Here is a 19,992-nt window from a genome sequence, read left to right on the forward strand (position 1 = left end):
CAACTAAATCTTTTTATGATAAAAAATTACCCTTATACATCTTCATATGTTAATGCATGTGAAGATATAAATCTTCAATGTTATAAAGGTAGCTTAGTTCGAAAGAAATTATAGACTTGCGATACGTCATTAATCAGTCAATCGATGGTAAATATCAATCTCCATTCAATTTTTTTTTTGTTAATATCAACAGATTCAGTGAATTTGACTAATGGAGGGACTTATTTATTCGACAGAAGCAAATTTTAGGGGTGCTAAATGTTATTTTTCAAACCACATGAAATTTATGTGTAATTACATCAAATTTCAGGAGAGGAGAGTGTAATTATCCCATATTATTATTATTATGAAATAATACCATATTATCAAGAAAAATCAAGAAAATATAATTTTTCATGCTCCTTTTTTGTTTTTTTTACATAATAAAATCTTTATTTTGAATTCCATACATTGTGAAAAAGGAATTTGCATGGTGTCTTCACAAGAAACGGCAAGAAAAGGTGAAAACTTGGAACATCCGCCGCAGCAGCCAAATTTACCGGAGGAGAGAGAAAGAAAGAGTTGATGAGTGCCGACTTAGAGAGAGAAAATAACTGAAAAATCAGTTTTTTAGTTAGAGAAATTGCTCAGAAATGCAATAAACTGACAAACAGACAGACATTCAAAGATTAGAGAACTAAGACATGTAAACACATTTATGAGAATAATAAACATTTCTTCCTAAGAAAATCCGTCTCAAACAGAAACGGAGGGCAAATGGCAGCTGTTTCTTGATCATCATCTCTCTCTCTCTCACTCCTTCGCTAAATTCAAACCACTCACAAAACCCTGAACCCACGTTTTGCAGAGAATGATCAAGAAAGTTGAAAAGATTAAGGTTTTAGACTGTTGAGGTTGTCTCTCGACGTGGGCTGTCGCCAAGAATCAAAAGGGTTCAAGAAAGAACGGAGCTTTATGCGATCGCAAACTAACAGCAACCTCAATCGAGTTTTGGGTTGTCTGTTGTTGTTCTGTTTTTCTTGTCTTTTTTTTTGATTGAAGCATTATGGAGATAGAGAAACCCAAACCTCAGAGGCTTTATCAAGTCTGGAGAGGAAGCAATGTAAGCCCTTTTCTTTATGGTTGATTATTTGTGCTTTCAGGAGTGGATTTCTTGATTTTGATATGTAACTTTCCTTAAACCAAGAAATGTTCTTGTGAAGATGTGGGAATTTTATTGCTGGGATCAAATCATTTCTGTTTCATTTGGGTGTTTGCAAAGAATAAAGTTAAAACTGTATGGACTAGATTTTGTCCAGATTGTATCATATAGAGAGTTTGATTACTGGCTATAAGAACTTCTCACACTTGCAAGTTTAAATTCAAAATTCCCTCTTCTGAGATGAGATTGCATTCAGTCAATGGTAAAAAATTCAAAAGAATTTTAGATATGCAAAGAGAGAAATAGAGGACGAAGATTTATGAGGTTCGACCATATGGTCTCCGCCTATGAGAGAAATGCCCGTAGGGCTAAATTATATTATTCTTTTTTAATTTGAGGATCTAACCTTCACCTATTTATATAGGTAAATTACATATGTTTGATAATGGAAAACAAAGGAAATCTCTCCAAAATCAAACCATATAAGTATCACAAGAATCACTTGGATATTATTGTGATTCTCTTATGATTTTACAAGTATTTGGAGAATCGATTCTCAACATGGATATATGTTTTTTGTTTGGGTATATGCAACAAGTAACAGTTGTAGACTTGTGGTGGTGTAGTTTGATCCGACGTTATACTTACACTAAGCTATCATGGGTCCTTCTTTATTGCACTGAGTAAATTTTTAATGTTATAAGTTTTTACGGGGACTTCAGTATAAACGTTTGATGGATAGACGTTGCTGCCATTTTGTTTGAAATTGTATCATACTAAGAGAACTTGATCGACTATGGACATAGGAACATTATGCTTTCCCTTGTGTTTGATTCTCCTCATTTTTCCGCATATTTCACTATGTGTCTTCCAATTTCCTACAGAAGAAGATTTTATCGTTTCCTTGTGTATAATATAACGGAATTTCCCTTTTCATGGTGGCTCGTTTAGATTTGAACAATGCTTGTAATTGATTGCTGAATTTGTGATATCAAGCACTTATTAAGATTTGGTTTGTTCTTTTGAATGTCACAGAGATTCTTATTTGGAGGAAGATTGATTTTTGGTCCGGATGTATCGTCTTTGTTTCTTTCCACATTCCTCATTGCCGGCCCCGCGCTTGCATTTTGTATAAAGATCTCATGTATCATCAGACATCGGATAAGAGAAAACAAACCTGCTCTTTCATGGTATTCTGTAATGATTGTGGCTATTGTCCTAACCATGATGGTAAGTAAACTATCCAAAGTGGTCCTATTTTGTGCAGAAACATCCTTAACCTGATAAAATCATTGAAATTGTTTTCTTGATGTTGCATACAGGATATGTTCTTCCTCTTCCTTACATCAAGTAGAGATCCCGGAATTGTTCCTAGGAATACAAGACCACCTGAATCTGATGAAACAGTTGAAATGAACACTCCATCGATGGAGTGGGTGCAAGGTAGAACTCCTCATTTGAAACTTCCTCGGACAAAGGATGTTATCGTAAACGGGCACTCAGTTAAAGTGAAATTTTGTGATACTTGTTTGCTCTACCGTCCTCCCCGGGCATCTCATTGCTCCATCTGCAATAACTGTGTTCAGAGATTTGATCACCACTGTCCGTGGCTTGGCCAATGCATTGGTATAGTGAGTATTTCTGACATACCTTAAAACAAATTTGTGTCGCATAAGTACATATATGTTTGTCTAGGTCTTTTGTGTACCGGTATTGCTTATGAATGTTTGTCGTGCAATATTGTCTTGACATTGGACAACCAATATTATGTTTGGCTTGGATTGGAGGTTGTGAGATTTCTGTTCCATGTTCTCAAATGTTGTAGTGGAGATCAAAGTTCATGTGAAATGCACACAACTCGTACAAACACTGAGTTCTGAGTTTTCAAGGACAGAACATAGTAACATGTGATGTTTTATTATATGTTTGCAGCGAAACTATAGGTACTTCTACATGTTTATATCAACATCGACGATCTTATGCATATATGTTTTTTCGGTGTCATGGATCAACATTGTCCATGAGAAAGACAACGTGTGGAAAGCCATTACAAGTGATATTTTATCAGACTTTCTGATCATTTACTGCTTCATTGCTGTTTGGTTCGTCGGTGGCCTTTCAGTTTTCCACTTGTATCTCATTAGCACGAATCAGGTAATCATTCTCTCAAATTGAATATGACCATTCTCGTGTCGATTTTGTTCGGATGCACGTACTAATGAAGAAACATTATCATGCAGACTACATATGAGAACTTCAGGTACCGCTACGACAAGAAGGAGAATCCATATAACAAGGGGGTGATCAAGAACTTTCAAGAAGTCTTTTTCTCTAAAATCTCACCTTCGCTGCATGATTTCCGAGCATTCGTTCAAGAAGATGAAGTTATGGTCAGAGAACCCACAGATCACAATTTCATGGAAGACAGCAGTAGCTCGAAAGAAAAAATTGATATCGGAAGTAAGTGTGGTGAAAACAACGGCCTTACACTCCCAGAGATATTGAGAAGCATCGAATGTGATGAGATTGAGGAGAATCTGAAACACGAGGAAGGGGACGATGGAACTGATTCTAACAGGTTGGTCAGTCGTGTTGAACAAGAACCGGACAAACACGCGATTGAAATTGACGAAGAGATAGTTGATTATGTAAAATCAGATCAAACGACAGCATCAGTTCAAGCATAGAACACAGGTAGCATTCCGTTGCTGCAATCTTGATTTTATGACATATCTGATCTTGTTTGAAGTCTTACATACAGTTTAATCATCAATCCAAACAAACGATAAGTTGTCTTATCCCATCCGGCATCATACGACATTCTATGTAGTAGTAATCCGATATTGTTGAGTGTGGATTCATATAAGCTCTCAAAAACTGAGACATTTCTTGCATTCTGTTCAGTTTTCAGAATACGATACGAAAACATCGTTGCCGGCTTTCAACTCTGTTTCCAGCAGGAAGTTCCATACTCATAGGACCCTACAATGTTCAGAATAATCACTGCAAGTTCTTGCAACAGAACCAGGAAGCAATTCTAGCTAGGAGACTGCAAACATCAAATATACGATGATTTTGTTGTGTTTGTTGCTTTGTTTTATTAGGGTCTTACCCGGCAAGTTCAAAAATCTGACGGCTCTGACCATACATCACGTGCGACTTGCTCATGATTTCTTTGATGAATGATGGATGTTTTCAGAGACCAATGGATCTCAAGGCTTCTTTTAATGTTTGTTCCAAAACAATGTGTAAGAGAGAGTGTGTGTTGTGTGTCAGAAAAACATACTTTAGAGCTTAGATGGGATATTATTGTCTCCAAAATGCTGACGAGTTTCGAAAATTCATGAAAATTAATTTTTTTCTTTTTATCATTCTTGTGTAATATATTATATTTGATTTTTAATATTTACATATTATCAATTATTTCGATGCACAGAATATAATTATAATTAGGGTAGTTAAAGCTATCTCTCATGAGATTTGGTCTAATTACAGGTGTCTTTTGTTGTGTGAAAAATTACAAATATTCTCATAAATGAAAAATAATTATGTAGTTCCTAAGTAGTGAAGTGAACATTAGGATTTTACCCTAGTTGAACTTTTACAAAAAATATTTAAAAAAGTGATGATGGATAAAATAAATAATCCAATGGGAGTATTGGTCCGTAAAAATATTTTAAAAAATATAATGCATAATTTAAAAGGGTATTTTGGTCAATTTTCATAAAAAATTGAATAAAAACTTAACGAAAACTAACGGAATGACCTCGTTGTTAGATAAAAGTTAAAATTAGAAATGATTTATAATTTTTCAAATAATAATAATGTATTTATAATTATATTCAATTTTAAAAGAGGTGATTGTATTTTACACTTAAAATTATTCATCAAAATAATATATGTAGACATGTATATTGTCATTCACTGAAAATCTACTTGTGGAGAGAGCTAGACCACGAGAACTGTTGTCCCACTACATGAATATGCAATCAGACAGGCGTATAGCACCAGGCCACGTGTCAAACTCCCACGTAACTCATAGATTTCTTCCGATGAGGTTAGATTCAGACATTTCTGTCCGAATTATCATATAATCTCCCACTCCTCCTCAGTCTTCTTCAGTTCATCATTATTTTGTGCTGAAATTTCAGTTTCAGCAAAAATATGGCAGCAGAAATGGCTCTCATAAAACCCGTTTCCAAATTCAGCCCAAGAATTGGGAACCCAAGAATCCCAGTGGGGAGAAGATTCTCCACCGTCAGAATGTCGTCCACCGCCGCCCCGTCTCCGGCAAAGCCGAAGAAGAGTCAGAAACAGGAGATACAGGAGACCCTTTTGACCCCGAGATTTTACACCACTGATTTTGATGAAATGGAGCAGCTTTTCAACACACAAATCAACAAGAACTTGAACATGGATGAGTTTGAGGCTTTGCTTCAGGAGTTCAAGACAGATTTCAACCAGACCCACTTTGTCAGGAACAAGGAATTCAAGGAGGCTGCTGACAAGATTGATGGGCCATTGAGGCAGATTTTTGTGGAGTTCTTGGAGAGGTCTTGCACTGCTGAGTTCTCTGGTTTTCTTCTCTATAAGGAGCTTGGAAGGAGGCTCAAGGTATGTTCTTGATGAGTTCTTCAACTTAATTCTTCTTGCCCTCTTACTATATGGACTACTTGGGAAAATTTAATATTGTTTGTTGGGTTTGAATGCTTGATGGTAATGATCAGAATGGAGCAGTTCTTAGCTATTTTGATTTGAAGTTTTTGTTGGTTATGAATCTGAAATTCCAACTGCATGACATCCGTTCGACGTTTTGTTTAAGTAACTTTAACCTTGTATTGCTAGATTGGTGGTGATTGATCACATTTATATGGCAGGTGTTCTTGATGTTTTCAGTTATTTTCAGCTTGTTTTGAGTGTTCAAAGTTTGTTATCCAAAAGAAGAGCTTGAATTACAGCTTGAAGTACAGATCCAACTTGAAAATGTATTAGATTTTCCATCTCTAATGGTAATAACAGTTGTTTGCTTGCATCTCATGTAGTCGGTTTGTGTAAATTTAAATTGGCTGTTTTTACTCATGAAAGGCGTTAGGCGTTTCGTTAAAGAATTTCGTTAGGCGAATTCATGTTGATGTTAGTCAACTTATATATCCATACCTTGTGCAGAAAACCAATCCTGTCGTTGCTGAGATTTTCTCCCTCATGTCTAGGGACGAAGCCCGCCATGCTGGGTATGTTCGAATTTCTCCACCCACCCTGTTGAAGCACACACCTTACTTTTTGACAAGGTCACAGATGTTTAAATAATAACAAAAGAAATTGGGATTGTTTTTAACAGGTTCTTGAACAAAGGTTTATCTGACTTCAATCTGGCTCTGGACTTGGGGTTCCTAACAAAGGCCCGAAAATACACTTTTTTCAAGCCTAAGTTCATTTTCTATGCGACTTATTTGTCTGAGAAGATTGGATATTGGAGATACATAACCATATACAGGCATCTCAAGGAGAACCCTGAATACCAATGCTATCCGATTTTTAAATACTTTGAGAACTGGTGCCAGGATGAGAACCGCCATGGTGATTTCTTCTCGGCTTTGATGAAGGCACAGCCTCAGTTCCTAAATGACTGGAAGGCAAAGTTGTGGGCTCGTTTCTTCTGTCTGTCGGTAATAACACGTTTTGAACAATGTGTATTGTTTCTTGAAGATTTAGCTGCTATCTCATTATTTCGCTTTTCTATGCTTTGCTCATATCTTGATGATCAAATATGTAGGTTTATGTGACGATGTACCTCAATGACTGCCAAAGAACGGCTTTTTACGAGGGCATTGGCCTTGATACTAAAGAATTTGACATGCATGTTATCATTGAGGTAATTTATTTTTCTCGTTGTCGTCTTGCATCATTTCGTTCTTGCATTTTCGCTTGAAATGTAATTCTTCGTGCAGACAAACCGCACAACTGCAAGAATTTTCCCAGCTGTACTGGACGTTGAGAACCCAGAATTCAAGAGGAAGTTGGACCGCATGGTGGAGATCAACGAGAAACTCCTTGCTGTTGGAGAAACCGACGATATCCCGTTGGTGAAGAACTTGAAGAGGATTCCTCTCATTGCAGCTCTGGCTTCTGAGTTATTGGCTGCATATCTCATGAAACCTATTGAATCTGGTTCAGTGGACTTTGCTGATTTTGAACCACAACTTGTGTACTAATTTTACCATATAATTTCAAATTCATTTTCTACATAACCGTGATTATTGTATAAAAACATGGAGCACAGAACAGAGGCATCACTGTAAGGATCGGGCACTTCTCTGCAGTTCCTGAAATGCTAATTGCTACATCTTTTAAGTTTAGTTTCTGCAATAAAATCTGAACAGAGGAAGATGACTCCAAATTTAAACAAAGCCATGAATCTTGTTTGCAGAAACCTGAGATATACATGTTAGACAGAGGGAAAAGTATGAAATCATGACCGAGAACCAAGTACAACAATATCTGAAGTGAACCATTCTTGATCTATGAACAACTTTACAAGTTCAACAACACTGGAATTCTTGCATCTAATATACAACAAGCCATGAAGAATCTTATCAATTTAATTTTTCAGTCTTCAGCTGTGGGGTGTCGTCCTTCTTAGCAGCTATGGTCTTGTCCTCCTTAGGCCCGGCTAGTATTCGAAACACCCAAACTGCCGCCAAAGTGCCCTCGATGGGAGCAAGCCAGTAAACGATCAAATGCTCCTTGGTGATATGTTCTCCATTAGCAAAAGCCCACCCCATCACCTAAGAAGCACCAACAGAATTGTGTGATGTTGTCGTTTTTCTAAATTTACATATCGAATAGGAAATGAAACAGATCCAGATAATGATAAAGCAATACTTACAGAGGCCGGATTCATGCAACCACCAGTTAGGTCGGAGCCCAGTATGTGAAGAGTAAGCTTGGATACACTGGAAATCCAAGTGTTCATGAAGAAACTATAAATAACCTTTCTAGACAACCCAAGCGAAATTATCACGATGGTGAATGTTAGAAGACCTTCAGTCAATGCACCCTTCGCTATGTCAACGCTCAAGCGTGGCCCGCGTCCTATTCCAGGAAATGTGTCGAGGATGAGCCTAACCCCATAAATCGACCCAACGACCTTTTGAAAAGAAATGAAAAGAACAGATATGAGGTGAATAAGCTTGGCCAAACAATGATGACTAATCGTGCATGCATAAAAAGAATGAGTTCCAAAACTGATGCACATTATAACACATAGACATCCAATTCAACAGATAGCCGGGATGCTTTCCGTGCCAAAATATTTTTTAGGATTGACGTATCATTTGATAGAGTTTGGTGCCTATAAACAGTACTGGGGAAGAAGTATTAAAGAGATTAAGAGAAACAAAGTTTTCTCCTTCTATTGTGTGGAAAGGTATAAACTACTGAACTCAAATTATTGAATGAGAAAATTGATTTCTACGCCTCTCATCCCCTCATTTCTACATGGTATATCAATAGAACCTTGGATCGAGGGTTCATCAGTCCTCCAGCATCCACAGTTTTTTTGTTTTAATCTTGATTCCTGTTAATATCATAACTACTCATGTCTCCAATCATTGTATTAAACAATCTTTGGAAACTCAAACAACCATCTTGGTCGGGATTCAGCAAACAGAAGAAGAAACACCATGTTCTCCTTACAATTTGGTTATGATCTCAGGCAATCCTCATGAGAAATTGTCAAACGGACCAGGCGCCATCCCTACTTGTCCCTCAACTAAGCCGAGCATAGTCTATAATCTATATAAAGGCAAGTCACAGCAAGATTCCATCTTTTCATTTAACTGTCAAGCTGAGCCACTCTCAGTTATTTCTCCTTGAAATTTCCGCGACCTGGTAAATCGGAAACATATACAAACTGAAAAATACTTCTTACCACCTCTATCCACCTGTCTTAAAAGCCCATAAGCAAGCAGATTAATTGGAGTATACACCTTAAAATGCCAAGGATATTTCATAAGTTCACAGGCCTTCCATCTCATTCTCAAATCTCAACAAGTCAAACATTTCATCAAAAGTATATCCGGATCCATATAGGCACTAACAATTAGCAAAAGAAGGAGCTTAATTAACAACAGACTGTTAAAATGTAACTCCCATCCAAGCACCCAAACCACAACTTTCAATTCAAAAGGTTATGAACAAACTTATCCAAAAATACATGTCCCACAACTACAGAGCTCAACCACTGGTTCTAATTACTCAACCCACCAAAAAACAGACAGCTTTATGTGCATAACCAAAACCTTAACATCCCCGGTCATGAAATTACAGACACACACGATGGTCAGTTATTTTTCTCAAAAAAGAGACAAGAAAAAGACCAAGAAGAAGAACCTGGGTAGGGATTCTGGCGCCAAGAACGAAGAGGAAATTGGAAAAATCCCCAGAAATCGCGGCGGACAAAAGGGTAAGAGGATTGTAGTGGCCACCCCTGGCGGCCTTGCACATGAATGTGAAGAAGAACATGTTAAGGAGAGACACAGCGTATCTGACGATTTCGCCCTCAAATTCATGAGCCCCATAACCCAAGATTCTATGCACAAAGATCTTGTTAAGCACGCTTGACCAAACCCACATGAACGACATCAAGAAATCTGCAGCCAGCAGCCGCCATCCCCCCGCCATCTTCTTCATTACTCTCTTTCTCTCTCTCTCACAAGAACACACACAGACACGCAGTTATAGGTGGAGCTAAGTCATATAGAGGAGGAATCAGGATCCCCGGGCTCTGATATTTCCTGGGAATCTTCGCGCTGGGACACACGCGGCCTGTTTTATCAACAGGTCTTAAGTTTTCATCGGGCGCGCGTGTCTGTGTGTGTTGGTCGGATTCTTTGTCCATGGTTTCTGTCGTGCGGTTGATGTTTTATTACCTTTTTCTTCCTTAAAGTCCTCTTGTTTTTGTCTTGAGGTGTGCATTATTGTCCTCCAATAAACATTTTTTTGTTCCTCTCTTTTGTTTACGCCAATGGCCATCTGTTCCAAAAAATAATAATAATGTTTGGATTCGTTTTTAAGTGTTTTGTTGTGTTTTATAGAGATAGAGAGAGAAAAACAAAGATAAACAAGTGTTTGTTAGAGATAGTATGTATGTTTGGATTTGTTTTTTAAGATAATTTAAAATAAGTATTGTATGTTTAATGTTGTGTTTTGGGAGACAAAAATTATTATTCATTATCAATTCATAGTCAAATCATGTCTTTTTTATATATATTTATGTATATGTATGTGTATATATATACGTATGTATTTATGTTAAAACAGTTTAAAACACCTAAATAAGGTGTTTTTGAATGATGACAAACATTGAGTATGTTTTGATTCGTTTTGGAGATAATTTGAAAAATGAAAACAAACATAGCGAATATATTTTTATCCTTATAAAATTAGTTTTTTCATAAAAAAAAATTATTTGATCTGTAATAAATCATTAATAAATTAATCGGGTTTCATTCACTTTCTTGCTAATAATAACAAATTTGATGAATTTTGACTAATTAAGGGCTCTATTTATGAGACGAAAACAAACATTAAGGGTACTAGATGTAATTTTCAAGACCATATAACCTTTTTTATGTAATTACACCAAACCTTATAAAAGAGCGGTGCAATTATCATATTGATAATTTTAATAGATGGTAGAAATTAAGGAATATTTGCAAAACTTTATTTTTCTTTTAAAAGTGCTTATAAATTCTAAAAAGATTTGGATAAATGATTTTGTAACTTTTTTTTAAAAGTACACATAATGTATGTTTTTACATATTGACCCCTCCCATGTTTTGTAATTTCTTTTAAAAAACTTATACATAAAATTTGATTTATTCATATATTGGACCCCAATTATTTTAATTACCCACAGATAATATACTAAAAATATAAATACTTAAGACAAACAAAAATTATTAAAAAATTTAATTTATTTATAAAAAAACCTTAAAATACAATAAGCACTTTTTCACCAACTTATTTTTCATGCTATTATTCACAAAAAAATAAATAATAATAAGTTATTTATATTTTATTGGATTAATACCTTTTTAAAATTACGAAATTACACTTTCTCTAATATTTTTTTTTATTGAAATTACACTTACACCCTTTTCAAAAAATCTCCATTTATACCTGACCCTGTTCCATTAGGGTTTGGTTTCGATGAAAAATGTTGACGTTAATACCTGATTAAAACCAAAATTGGGTAAATTACATTTTTGGTCCTTATATCTTGGGTCAAAATTAATTTTGATTTTTAATTTTTGAGACACAATTTTGGTCTCTAAATTTTATAATTTATTATGATTTTGGTCTAATTGTTAAAACTGGGGTTAAAATTAACAGTTGGACCAAAATCATAATAATCTGTAAAGTTTAGGTACCAAAATCGTGCCTCAAAAAGTTTAGGGACGAAAGGTGTAATTTAGCCGCCGAAACTCGTGTGGAACGACGTCGTTGCTTATCTTTGTTTATTTAACACTTCGCTGTCTATTGGCAGTGTTTCTTCTATTCTCTACCCAATCAGAGAATTTTAGGGTAAAGTCTCGCAACTACGTCCACACGCACCTACAATTCAGTATGACTGGTAAAATTTTTGGAAGAATTTCTAATTCTTGATTTTTCGTGCAGGTTATACGGGTCGAAAGCGTTGCGAATTTGATTCAGGATTTCTGATTTTGGGGGTACGATGTTTAATTTCGTTTTCTGATTTGGTTTTCCTTGCTGGAATTAGTCGTGGCGGATTACAGTAGTGCAATTTCGATTATGTTTTAGTTTTCCACTCTTGATAATCTTGCTTTCGCATTTGAATAAATCTTGGAGTGGAGCTGTGCTGGTTTTCGAGCTGCTTTCACCTAAATGAGAGCCCTTTTTGGGTTAATTTGTTCTTGAACTAGTCGAGACCGTTTAGTGAGGAAAGAATTGTGGTTACTTGATTTGATTTAAGCTGGAAATTTTCGTATTTTTAGTTACCCTTTGGGCCTGTTGTTTGGGCTTGCAGGATTTTGTAGAAGTCTTCTACTTTTTTTCATTGTTTGCACACATGGGGTGGGGATGGTTATTGGTATTCTCTCTTGGTTGTAATTGTGGTTTGCTGTCTGCTTCTTGAACTTTCTCTTTGGTTCAGTATTCTCGATGGACTTGAAATCAGTTAATACTTGTTGCAACACCTCGGGGTTGAGGAAAAATGTTCTGATTTTGGCATCTGAATTATCAATATGTGTCACTGACGAATTCTCTATGAGTGTCTTTTGGTGGAAGGATTTTGGGATAGGGATTTCTAAACCATAATACTAACTCCGTTGTACTTGTGCCTGGGTTTGAATCATTGTGGATTCGAGGAACCTATTTGAGATTCTCCGGACCATCATCATGGATTAGGCATAGGGATCATCTTGCAAGTGGAGTGTAAGAAATATTCATGTTTCAAAACCTTGTATTTCAAATGTTCAGCAAATGCTTTTGTTTTTCAAATAATTAAACTAAACCTATGAACTATTGTTTTATTTATTCAAAGTTTTTGATGCATGTGGAACGAACTATTTTCCTCTTGAATTTCAGTAATTTCTGGAAATTAGTAACTTGTTGGATAGGGATGAGTTAGATGCCTATTATCCCATTGTTAAATTATTTGACTGTTGCTCGTATTTGATCTTATCTTTCTCATTGTGGTTCTTAATTACCAGTGCTTCTGCTCTCAGCATTTTCTGAAATGGCTTGGATATAATTTTGATTGGGGAGTTAATTGCAGGAATTATAAGCTTTTAGCAAGAAGTTGAATGGCTGGTCCGAGGATTGCTCATGCCACTTTGAAGGGACCAAGTGTGGTGAAGGAGATAGCCATCGGAATTGTGCTTGGCATTGCTGCAGGTAGCGTATGGAAGATGCACCACTGGAATGAGCAGCGGAAAGTTAGGGCATTCTACGACTTGTTAGATAAAGGTGAAATCAGCGTGGTTGCTGCAGAACAATAAACATTGTGAAATTTTTTTTGATCAGAGACATCCTTACCAGTTCTGGATGATTTGTATTCCCACCAATTGGTTCTTGGATCAGACATGAGCTTGTCTAGCTTGAATTTGAGTAAAATAAGTTGTATTGAAATTTTGTGGATCACATGATCACTTCTGCAGATTCTAAAGCTTTATGGGTGCTTATTTCTTATGTTTTAGTGCAATTCTTGATACATGATTCCTAGTTTATTATAGCATTTTCTTGTCTTATTATATGAACAACAACATGTGGTGAATACCTGCGGTACCCCCTCTTACGGATTGAAATTTATACTTGACTTGTCAATTACTGGCTTATTTATATATGATTTAGTTTGAATATCCACTGCTTACAGCTAAAATCAGTTGTATGTAATATGAGCAGCTAAACAGCTTGTGTATCTTTCTACAGGTTTGAACAGCTATTTCACTGATACTTCAGATGGGTGTGTAATATCTGTGAATCCGGATAAGATTATCCCACTTAGTGAAATGCAATTACAACAATTCATAGCCTATTCTTCAAATGAACTATAACCGAGTAATTTCCTTTATGACAGTTGAAATGTAGATGCTTAAGGTCTCTTGTATATTTTGTTTGATGTTTATCAGATTGTAGGTTATACTCATTCTTCATCGGATGCTTCCGATAACTAACTGAGTCGCAGTTTTCTGTTCTTATGTTGTATTACTGTATTATGTGTAAATGTTATGGACAACATGAAACTATATTTTGAAGTGCATAATTCCGTTTCAGTTTCTTGGAAGGGAGCTGGTTGTGAACATATGCAGGTACATTCACACTCTACCTATCTCAGTTCTGTATATCAAGGTTTTTCTTCTCTTGGATAGCTGGAAATCTTCTTGCTTTTCACATTTATGACAAGGACGTGCATTTGCGAAGACGTGAAGGGGAAAAGGATAGCCATGTCAACGCAAAAGTTGCGAGTAACATTGAAAGAATGGAACTTTGATGTAGTAGTTGGATATTTTGGATGTACATATAATGAGTCTCTTTTATATCAATTCGGGACGAAGATATCAAACAGTGTGAATTATGTCATGTTAAATCGTGTTAGTACCATTATTTTTAATCGTATAACTGATAAAAAAAATTGATACTTCCATTACCTAATATATAAGCTCCCTTTTGAGTAAAGAAAAAAAGATGAGAGCTTGGGGAGTTGTATATACTTGTATATTATCAAAGCATTAGTTAAATAAAAGATTATTTCTAAAACTCTATTTTTGAAATGAGAGGATGGAACTCTCCCAGTATGTATTGAGCCCATTAAAGCCTGTATGATATGGATAGATAAAGAAATGCTTACGCCAAGTTGTGGGTTCATTACAACTTTCAACCATGAAAAACACGTAAATGCATAGGGACCAATCTCTCAATAATAATATCTATGGGCGTTTACTTCGTTTACTTAAACTTTAGTGGTCCCCAAGAATGAATTTCACCTTAAAGACCAAATGCACATTTGCCAATCCAATTTTTTCTCTTGCAAACCTATCGATGAATAATTAGGGCAAAATAAGGATTATGTATAGTATTCATTACACAACAAGATATATTTTCGGGACAATACTGTAAAATTTTGATTAAAGTAGATTATATTTGATAGAGGAATGTCAATTAAAATAGGTAAGTACATGTTGCTTTATTTGACGTTGTTTTTAAAATTAGGTCATGTGATTTTTTCATAACTTGTATAAAAACGTCAACCGAGATAGGTAAGTTATTGTTTTTGAAACTAGGTCATGTAACCTTTTCAATTCCTCGATTCTATGCCAAAACTGTTAAACTTTGATTAAAGCAGACGATACCTTATATATGATCATCAATTGAGATTAGGCAAATACACGCTGCTTCATTTGGCGTTGTCTTTGAAATTAGGTCATGTGACTTTTCAATTCCTTGTATCGATGCCGAAACTATAAAACTTTGAGTGAAGTGGATAAACCTTGTATAAGGACGCCAATTGAGATAGGCAAGTATGTGCCACTTTATTTAATGTTGTTTTTGGAACTAGGTCATGTAATTTTCTCAATTCCTCGATAAGATGTTAAAATTGTAAAACTTTGATTAAAGTGGACGATACCTTGTATAAGAACGTTAATTGAGATAGGCAAATATGCGCCACTTCATTTGATATTGTCTTTAAAATTAGGTCACGTGTCACGTGACTTTTTTAATTTCCAGACACATTAATATGTACCATCATCTAACATTGAAGATAAGTGAGAAATTGGAAACATATATATATTCAAAACTTCTTTATTGTTTCTAATGGGAGGTTTTTTCAGGACAAATTAGTGAGATTTCGGTCGAAACGAAAAAAAAAATTTAGTGCTGTTAATATATAATCGGAATGGTGAGCTGTATTAAATTTTAAAATTGGGAGAGCTCAAATAAATTTTATTAGGTAATAATTTATTTATATACTAAAAGCTAAGTAGTGAAAAATTAAAAATTTCTCTATTTAAAATGAAAAAGAAAAAGAAAATTCATAATTTCGACCCTATGGTTTGACAAACAGAAATCTGGTCTGGCAAAATCAATTCAAGAAATAACAGAGGCATGCTGTTCGCCTTGCTGAAGATATACCCAATCAATTGTTACTATAAATAATTTAGGTAATCAGAGCACCCTTGTATTTACAATCACGAAATTTGAAAACCCAATTCCAATCTCGAGCTGGCTGTTTCTCCTCTGTCTATTGTGAGTATTCTTTTTGCTCTTTTGTTCTGTAGGTTTCTCAGTAAATTTGCACGAACAATGGTGGGAATTTGATGTTTATGCAGAAGAGACTGCTGAATTTTGGTGAAGTTAAGTCGTTTTTGTTATATATTACATCTGGGATTCTGTTGTTATGTGTTGTAACGTGATGAATGAATGGCTTGTTTTCTGCCTCCTCATAGTAATCATGTCGGGGGAAGTTGTCTCCATGTGTACTTCTCATCTTCCCTTTCCCCATCCTGTTTTACACTCTTATTTTGGAGTAGAAAGGTGGGATTGAAGTGATCTTTGGATTTGAATAAAGAAGGAAATGATTTATGTAACAGTGTTGGAACTGAAGCTAAATTCAGGATTTTCTTGAGATGTGGGGAGTTTCCTTTTCTTAATCCAAATTATCTTGTGATGGGGCAGTATAGAGGGATTGATAATTGTGCGAACACCGTGCTTCTCATGGCATGGTGTTAAGACCTTTTAGTCTTAGAAGTTTCTCTGCCTGCAGTTATATGGGCTCGATCTCACAGAGCAAACAAAGTATAAATTACTCTCTAGTTATATGGAGCTCCGTTTATTTTAAATTTTCCTTGATTGTTTTGTAGTAGCCTTTTGGTAATATGGGCCAACCTTGGTGAGGTCGTTGTTGGATTCTTCAATTTGTTGTGCTTCCCAGTTTGACTTTTAAGTTGTGTTCACAAGTTTATTAGTTCTATGGTCATTTGTCTTGGCTACTTTATCTTACACATGCAAGTAAGTTTGAGTACCATTTTATTTGACGAGCCACCGGATTCTGAGCCCACTTTACGGAAAACTTGACTATAGAGAAATCTGATTGAATTCGATGTGTGTTTAGAGGCTTTGAAGTTTGTTGTCGTGGAAGTTCAATTTAACAGAATGACAGAATTACGAAGCTTATGGTTGATTCATATGATTGTTTTCTGGTTCCATGGTCATAAAAAAAAGTAATATGATTTTCATCATTACAATCCAGAGAGAACGAGTTGATTTCCTTTTTTAGTCTTTTAGTCACCCAGGCACATATTTATGTGTATGTGTATGATCTTATCATCTCATGTTTGATCAAATGAAGCATCGGTGCACACAATTTCAGGTTAGTGGTTTTCGCTGGATAAATGGGTCAGACACTTGGTTGTATCCAAGTGGATCAGTCCACGGTTGCTGTGAAAGAACATTTTGGAAAGTTTGATGAAGTGCTTGAGCCTGGTTGCCATTGCCTGCCCTGGTGTGTTGGCTACCAATTGGCTGGTTCTTTGTCATTACGTGTGCAGCAGCTTGATGTCCGCTGTGAAACGAAAACTAAGGTTTTCACACCAGTTTACTTACTACTTAGAACTTTTATTTCCCTATAATAATCAGCCTCCATGCATTTCCTAATATCACTAAATTGTCTTCAGTGGTAATCTGCAGACTAGTTATTTGGACAAACATGTTACATATGGAGAATGAAGTGGTAATTGAGATTTTGGTCGAGTGGCAAAATATGTTAAAAGAGTATTCCGAATTGCTTTTCCAGGATTATCTCCCCAATTATAAATCAGAAAAGCAAAAAGTGTAACTAGGGCCACTCGTGAATAAAGAATCTCTTCTTTGCTTTGTTGTCTGCTCTAATATGATCAATTTGATGAAGTATCGGAGCTGTTTCGTTTCAGGATAATGTGTTTGTCACTGTGGTTGCTTCGATCCAGTACCGAGCATTGGCTGGGAAAGCATCTGATGCATTTTATAAGCTATCAAACACAAAAGCACAGATCCAAGCATATGTTTTTGATGGTATGATTGTGATTTATGATTTTTACTTTCTTGTGTAGCAATATCATAAAGCACTTTGCTGTATACAGAGATTGAGCTGATATACTATCAATACATTGTGCCTTTGTTCATGTTATTATTACGGGTTTATATTTGTATGTGACACGAGGAAAGGCCCTTAATGTTATGTTTTTGTAATGTTATGTATAATGACTTTATAACTACATGGGTGTTAGGTCACTTTTCCTCTACCTGTAGAAATGTTCTTCCTCATCACACCTGTAGTTTGGCGTCATCCAAATCAATTTTTCTTTGCTAAAACTTTGACGAGGCTTGCACGCATTGCCAATAGCTGAAACAACTGGCATACAGTAATTTAGGTATTGTCTTTAAAACTAAAATGCTGTTCTTTCCTGTTCACTTTGTTGGAGATAGGATCTATCTGAATTGATTAGAGAAGATATCTGTTGCAATGGTCAGAATAGATACTTTTATTTTGGGTAAATTACAATGGGTTCTCATGAGGTTTGTCATAATTCCAAATACCCCTTCATTGTTTGAAAAATTACAAAATACACCCTCTTTGTTTGAAGAAATACAATACCCTCTGAAATTAATGGCCGCCTAACAAATACCCTTTCGTAGCCTTGAATTTCAGGGGTATTTGTAATTTTTCAAACAACGAGTGGATATGTGTAATTATGAACACACCTCAGGGGAGCCCATTGTAATCTAACCTATTTTATATGGAGGTTCATGACAACTAATTACTGCGGAGTGCATGTTACGGATTCAGATTAAGGGAAACAATTGCGAATAGGGATTAAATAAACATGAGACGCTATCTGCTGTTACATTTCCTTGATAGTGTTACAGTAACATTAGTAATCTGAATATGGATGGATGTTTAGTCATAAGGGCAAGTGTACCAAGACTGGATTTGGATTCTACTTTTGAGCAGAAGAATGACATAGCCAAAGCTGTGGAGAGTGAACTTGAGAAGGTACTATGTGCTCTTTACAGCAAACGCCTATTTCTGTGTACATAACTAACTAATGCTTTGATGTTCCGCATCTTTATCTTCGCAGGCCATGTCTGCCTATGGGTTTGAAATAGTGCAGACTCTGATTGTTGACATAGAACCAGATGCTCAGGTCAAGAGAGCCATGAATGAGATAAATGCGGGTAAGTTTATGACATGGAAAATGCAGCCGAGTGTTTGATATTGAACCTAAGTGGATGTTTTGATATCAAATAACTCATGAACAAACTTGTATATATTTGTTTGGTTCATGTAATAACATCCAAGATCCCAAAGAGCAAATGTTTCGGGTTGGCCTTCTATGGGATGATACTGATGAAATAATTATTATATGATGATCTGTCAACTGCAAAACAGCTGCTCGGCTCAGGGTTGCTGCAAACGAGAAGGCCGAGGCAGAAAAGATCTTGCAGATCAAAAAAGCTGAAGGAGAAGCTGAATCCAAGTACTTATCTGGGCTTGGTATTGCTCGTCAGCGTCAGGCCATTGTAGATGGGCTAAGGGATAGCGTTCTCGCCTTCTCAGAAAGCGTGCCAGGAACAACAGCTAAGGATGTCATGGACATGGTTCTTGTTACCCAATACTTCGACACAATGAAGGAAATTGGCTCATCGTCTAAGTCCTCTGCCGTGTTTATCCCACATGGCCCTGGGGCCGTCAAGGACATCGCTTCACAGATCCGTGAGGGTCTTCTTCAGGCAGACAGTCTCATCCACTAGTTCCTCACCACGAACTGGACTTCCACACCTATCTAAAGGGTTGATTCTGTCATAAAATGCGAGTCTGATCTTGTTTTAAATTGCGTTCATCTATGGATTGCCTTATAGCTACTCTCGGTTGTGCTGTCAAGATATTCCTGTCGAGCATTGTGGTTTGATGCTCAGGTACCCTTATATGCTTGTATATGCCTGATGAAACAAGATTTGCATCACTGTTTTAGCTCCTTGTGGAAGAAAGATTAGACTCTTCCTAGTGCACTTTGATGTACAGGGCTGAGTTTGAGTAGGAACAACTTGCTTCTTCACTTCCTTTCATGTTTGTAGAGCCAGTGCAAAAATAAGAAAACAAAATTTACTGTAATATTTAAAGATTTACAGACTTCAAAACATTGTTCCTCAACTTCAATTTTTCTACTTTAATTACAATGGGCTGCCATAATTGTTTTCTTCTTGTTACAAGTATTTGCAAGTTTCCCTTGATATCGAGTAGAGGTATTTGTTAGATGGTCATTGCTTTCAGTAGATTATTTGTAAATTTT

General features: G+C 36.0%; 5 protein-coding genes across 7 annotated transcripts; 4 read left to right on the forward strand and 1 right to left on the reverse strand.

Moving 5' to 3' along the window:
• The first annotated feature begins 684 nt into the window (after positions 1-684).
• LOC105162949 (putative protein S-acyltransferase 4) lies at positions 685-4,512 on the forward strand. Its single transcript, XM_011081128.3, has 6 exons — positions 685-1,102; positions 2,177-2,371; positions 2,464-2,772; positions 3,074-3,295; positions 3,382-3,835; positions 4,046-4,512. Exons 1-5 carry the CDS (start codon positions 1,046-1,048, stop codon positions 3,826-3,828), a joined length of 1,230 nt encoding a protein of 409 aa, XP_011079430.1. The 5' UTR covers positions 685-1,045; the 3' UTR covers positions 3,829-3,835; positions 4,046-4,512.
• A 726-nt stretch (positions 4,513-5,238) lies between these two features.
• On the forward strand, positions 5,239-7,497 carry CRD1 (dicarboxylate diiron protein, putative (Crd1)). The gene is made up of 5 exons (XM_011080930.3): positions 5,239-5,755; positions 6,308-6,372; positions 6,480-6,807; positions 6,915-7,013; positions 7,090-7,497. The coding sequence occupies exons 1-5, from the start codon at positions 5,306-5,308 to the stop codon at positions 7,351-7,353; spliced, it is 1,206 nt and encodes a 401-aa protein (XP_011079232.1). The 5' UTR covers positions 5,239-5,305; the 3' UTR covers positions 7,354-7,497.
• A 17-nt stretch (positions 7,498-7,514) lies between these two features.
• On the reverse strand, positions 7,515-10,044 carry SIP2;1 (small and basic intrinsic protein 2;1). The gene is made up of 3 exons (XM_011080929.3): positions 9,533-10,044; positions 8,028-8,288; positions 7,515-7,926 (listed from the first exon to the last, which is right to left on the reverse strand). The coding sequence occupies exons 1-3, from the start codon at positions 9,830-9,832 to the stop codon at positions 7,735-7,737; spliced, it is 753 nt and encodes a 250-aa protein (XP_011079231.1). The 5' UTR covers positions 9,833-10,044; the 3' UTR covers positions 7,515-7,734.
• Positions 10,045-11,639: 1,595 nt separating this feature from the next.
• Positions 11,640-13,354, forward strand: LOC105162813 (putative cytochrome c oxidase subunit 5C-1). The gene is made up of 3 exons (XM_011080928.3): positions 11,640-11,728; positions 11,822-11,874; positions 12,942-13,354. The coding sequence occupies exon 3, from the start codon at positions 12,970-12,972 to the stop codon at positions 13,162-13,164; it is 195 nt and encodes a 64-aa protein (XP_011079230.1). The 5' UTR covers positions 11,640-11,728; positions 11,822-11,874; positions 12,942-12,969; the 3' UTR covers positions 13,165-13,354.
• Positions 13,355-15,749: 2,395 nt separating this feature from the next.
• Positions 15,750-19,859, forward strand: LOC105162812 (hypersensitive-induced response protein-like protein 2). 3 transcript variants are annotated; one of them, XM_011080926.3, is made up of 7 exons: positions 15,750-15,825; positions 15,943-16,017; positions 17,034-17,244; positions 17,593-17,713; positions 18,604-18,695; positions 18,781-18,877; positions 19,092-19,859. In XM_011080926.3, exons 3-7 carry the CDS (start codon positions 17,056-17,058, stop codon positions 19,451-19,453), a joined length of 861 nt encoding a protein of 286 aa, XP_011079228.1. In that variant the 5' UTR covers positions 15,750-15,825; positions 15,943-16,017; positions 17,034-17,055; the 3' UTR covers positions 19,454-19,859. The 3 variants fall into 3 exon arrangements, with proteins under 3 accessions (XP_011079228.1, XP_011079227.1, XP_088736842.1); XM_011080925.3 differs by lacking the exon at positions 15,943-16,017 and having other exon boundaries at positions 15,752-15,910; XM_088880716.1 differs by lacking the exon at positions 15,750-15,825 and having other exon boundaries at positions 15,934-16,017.
• Positions 19,860-19,992: the final 133 nt, after the last annotated feature.

Source organism: Sesamum indicum, linkage group LG5, assembly GCF_026168435.1.
Source record: "Sesamum indicum cultivar Baizhima isolate 11 linkage group LG5, ASM2616843v1, whole genome shotgun sequence".
NCBI lineage: Eukaryota > Viridiplantae > Streptophyta > Magnoliopsida > Lamiales > Pedaliaceae > Sesamum > Sesamum indicum.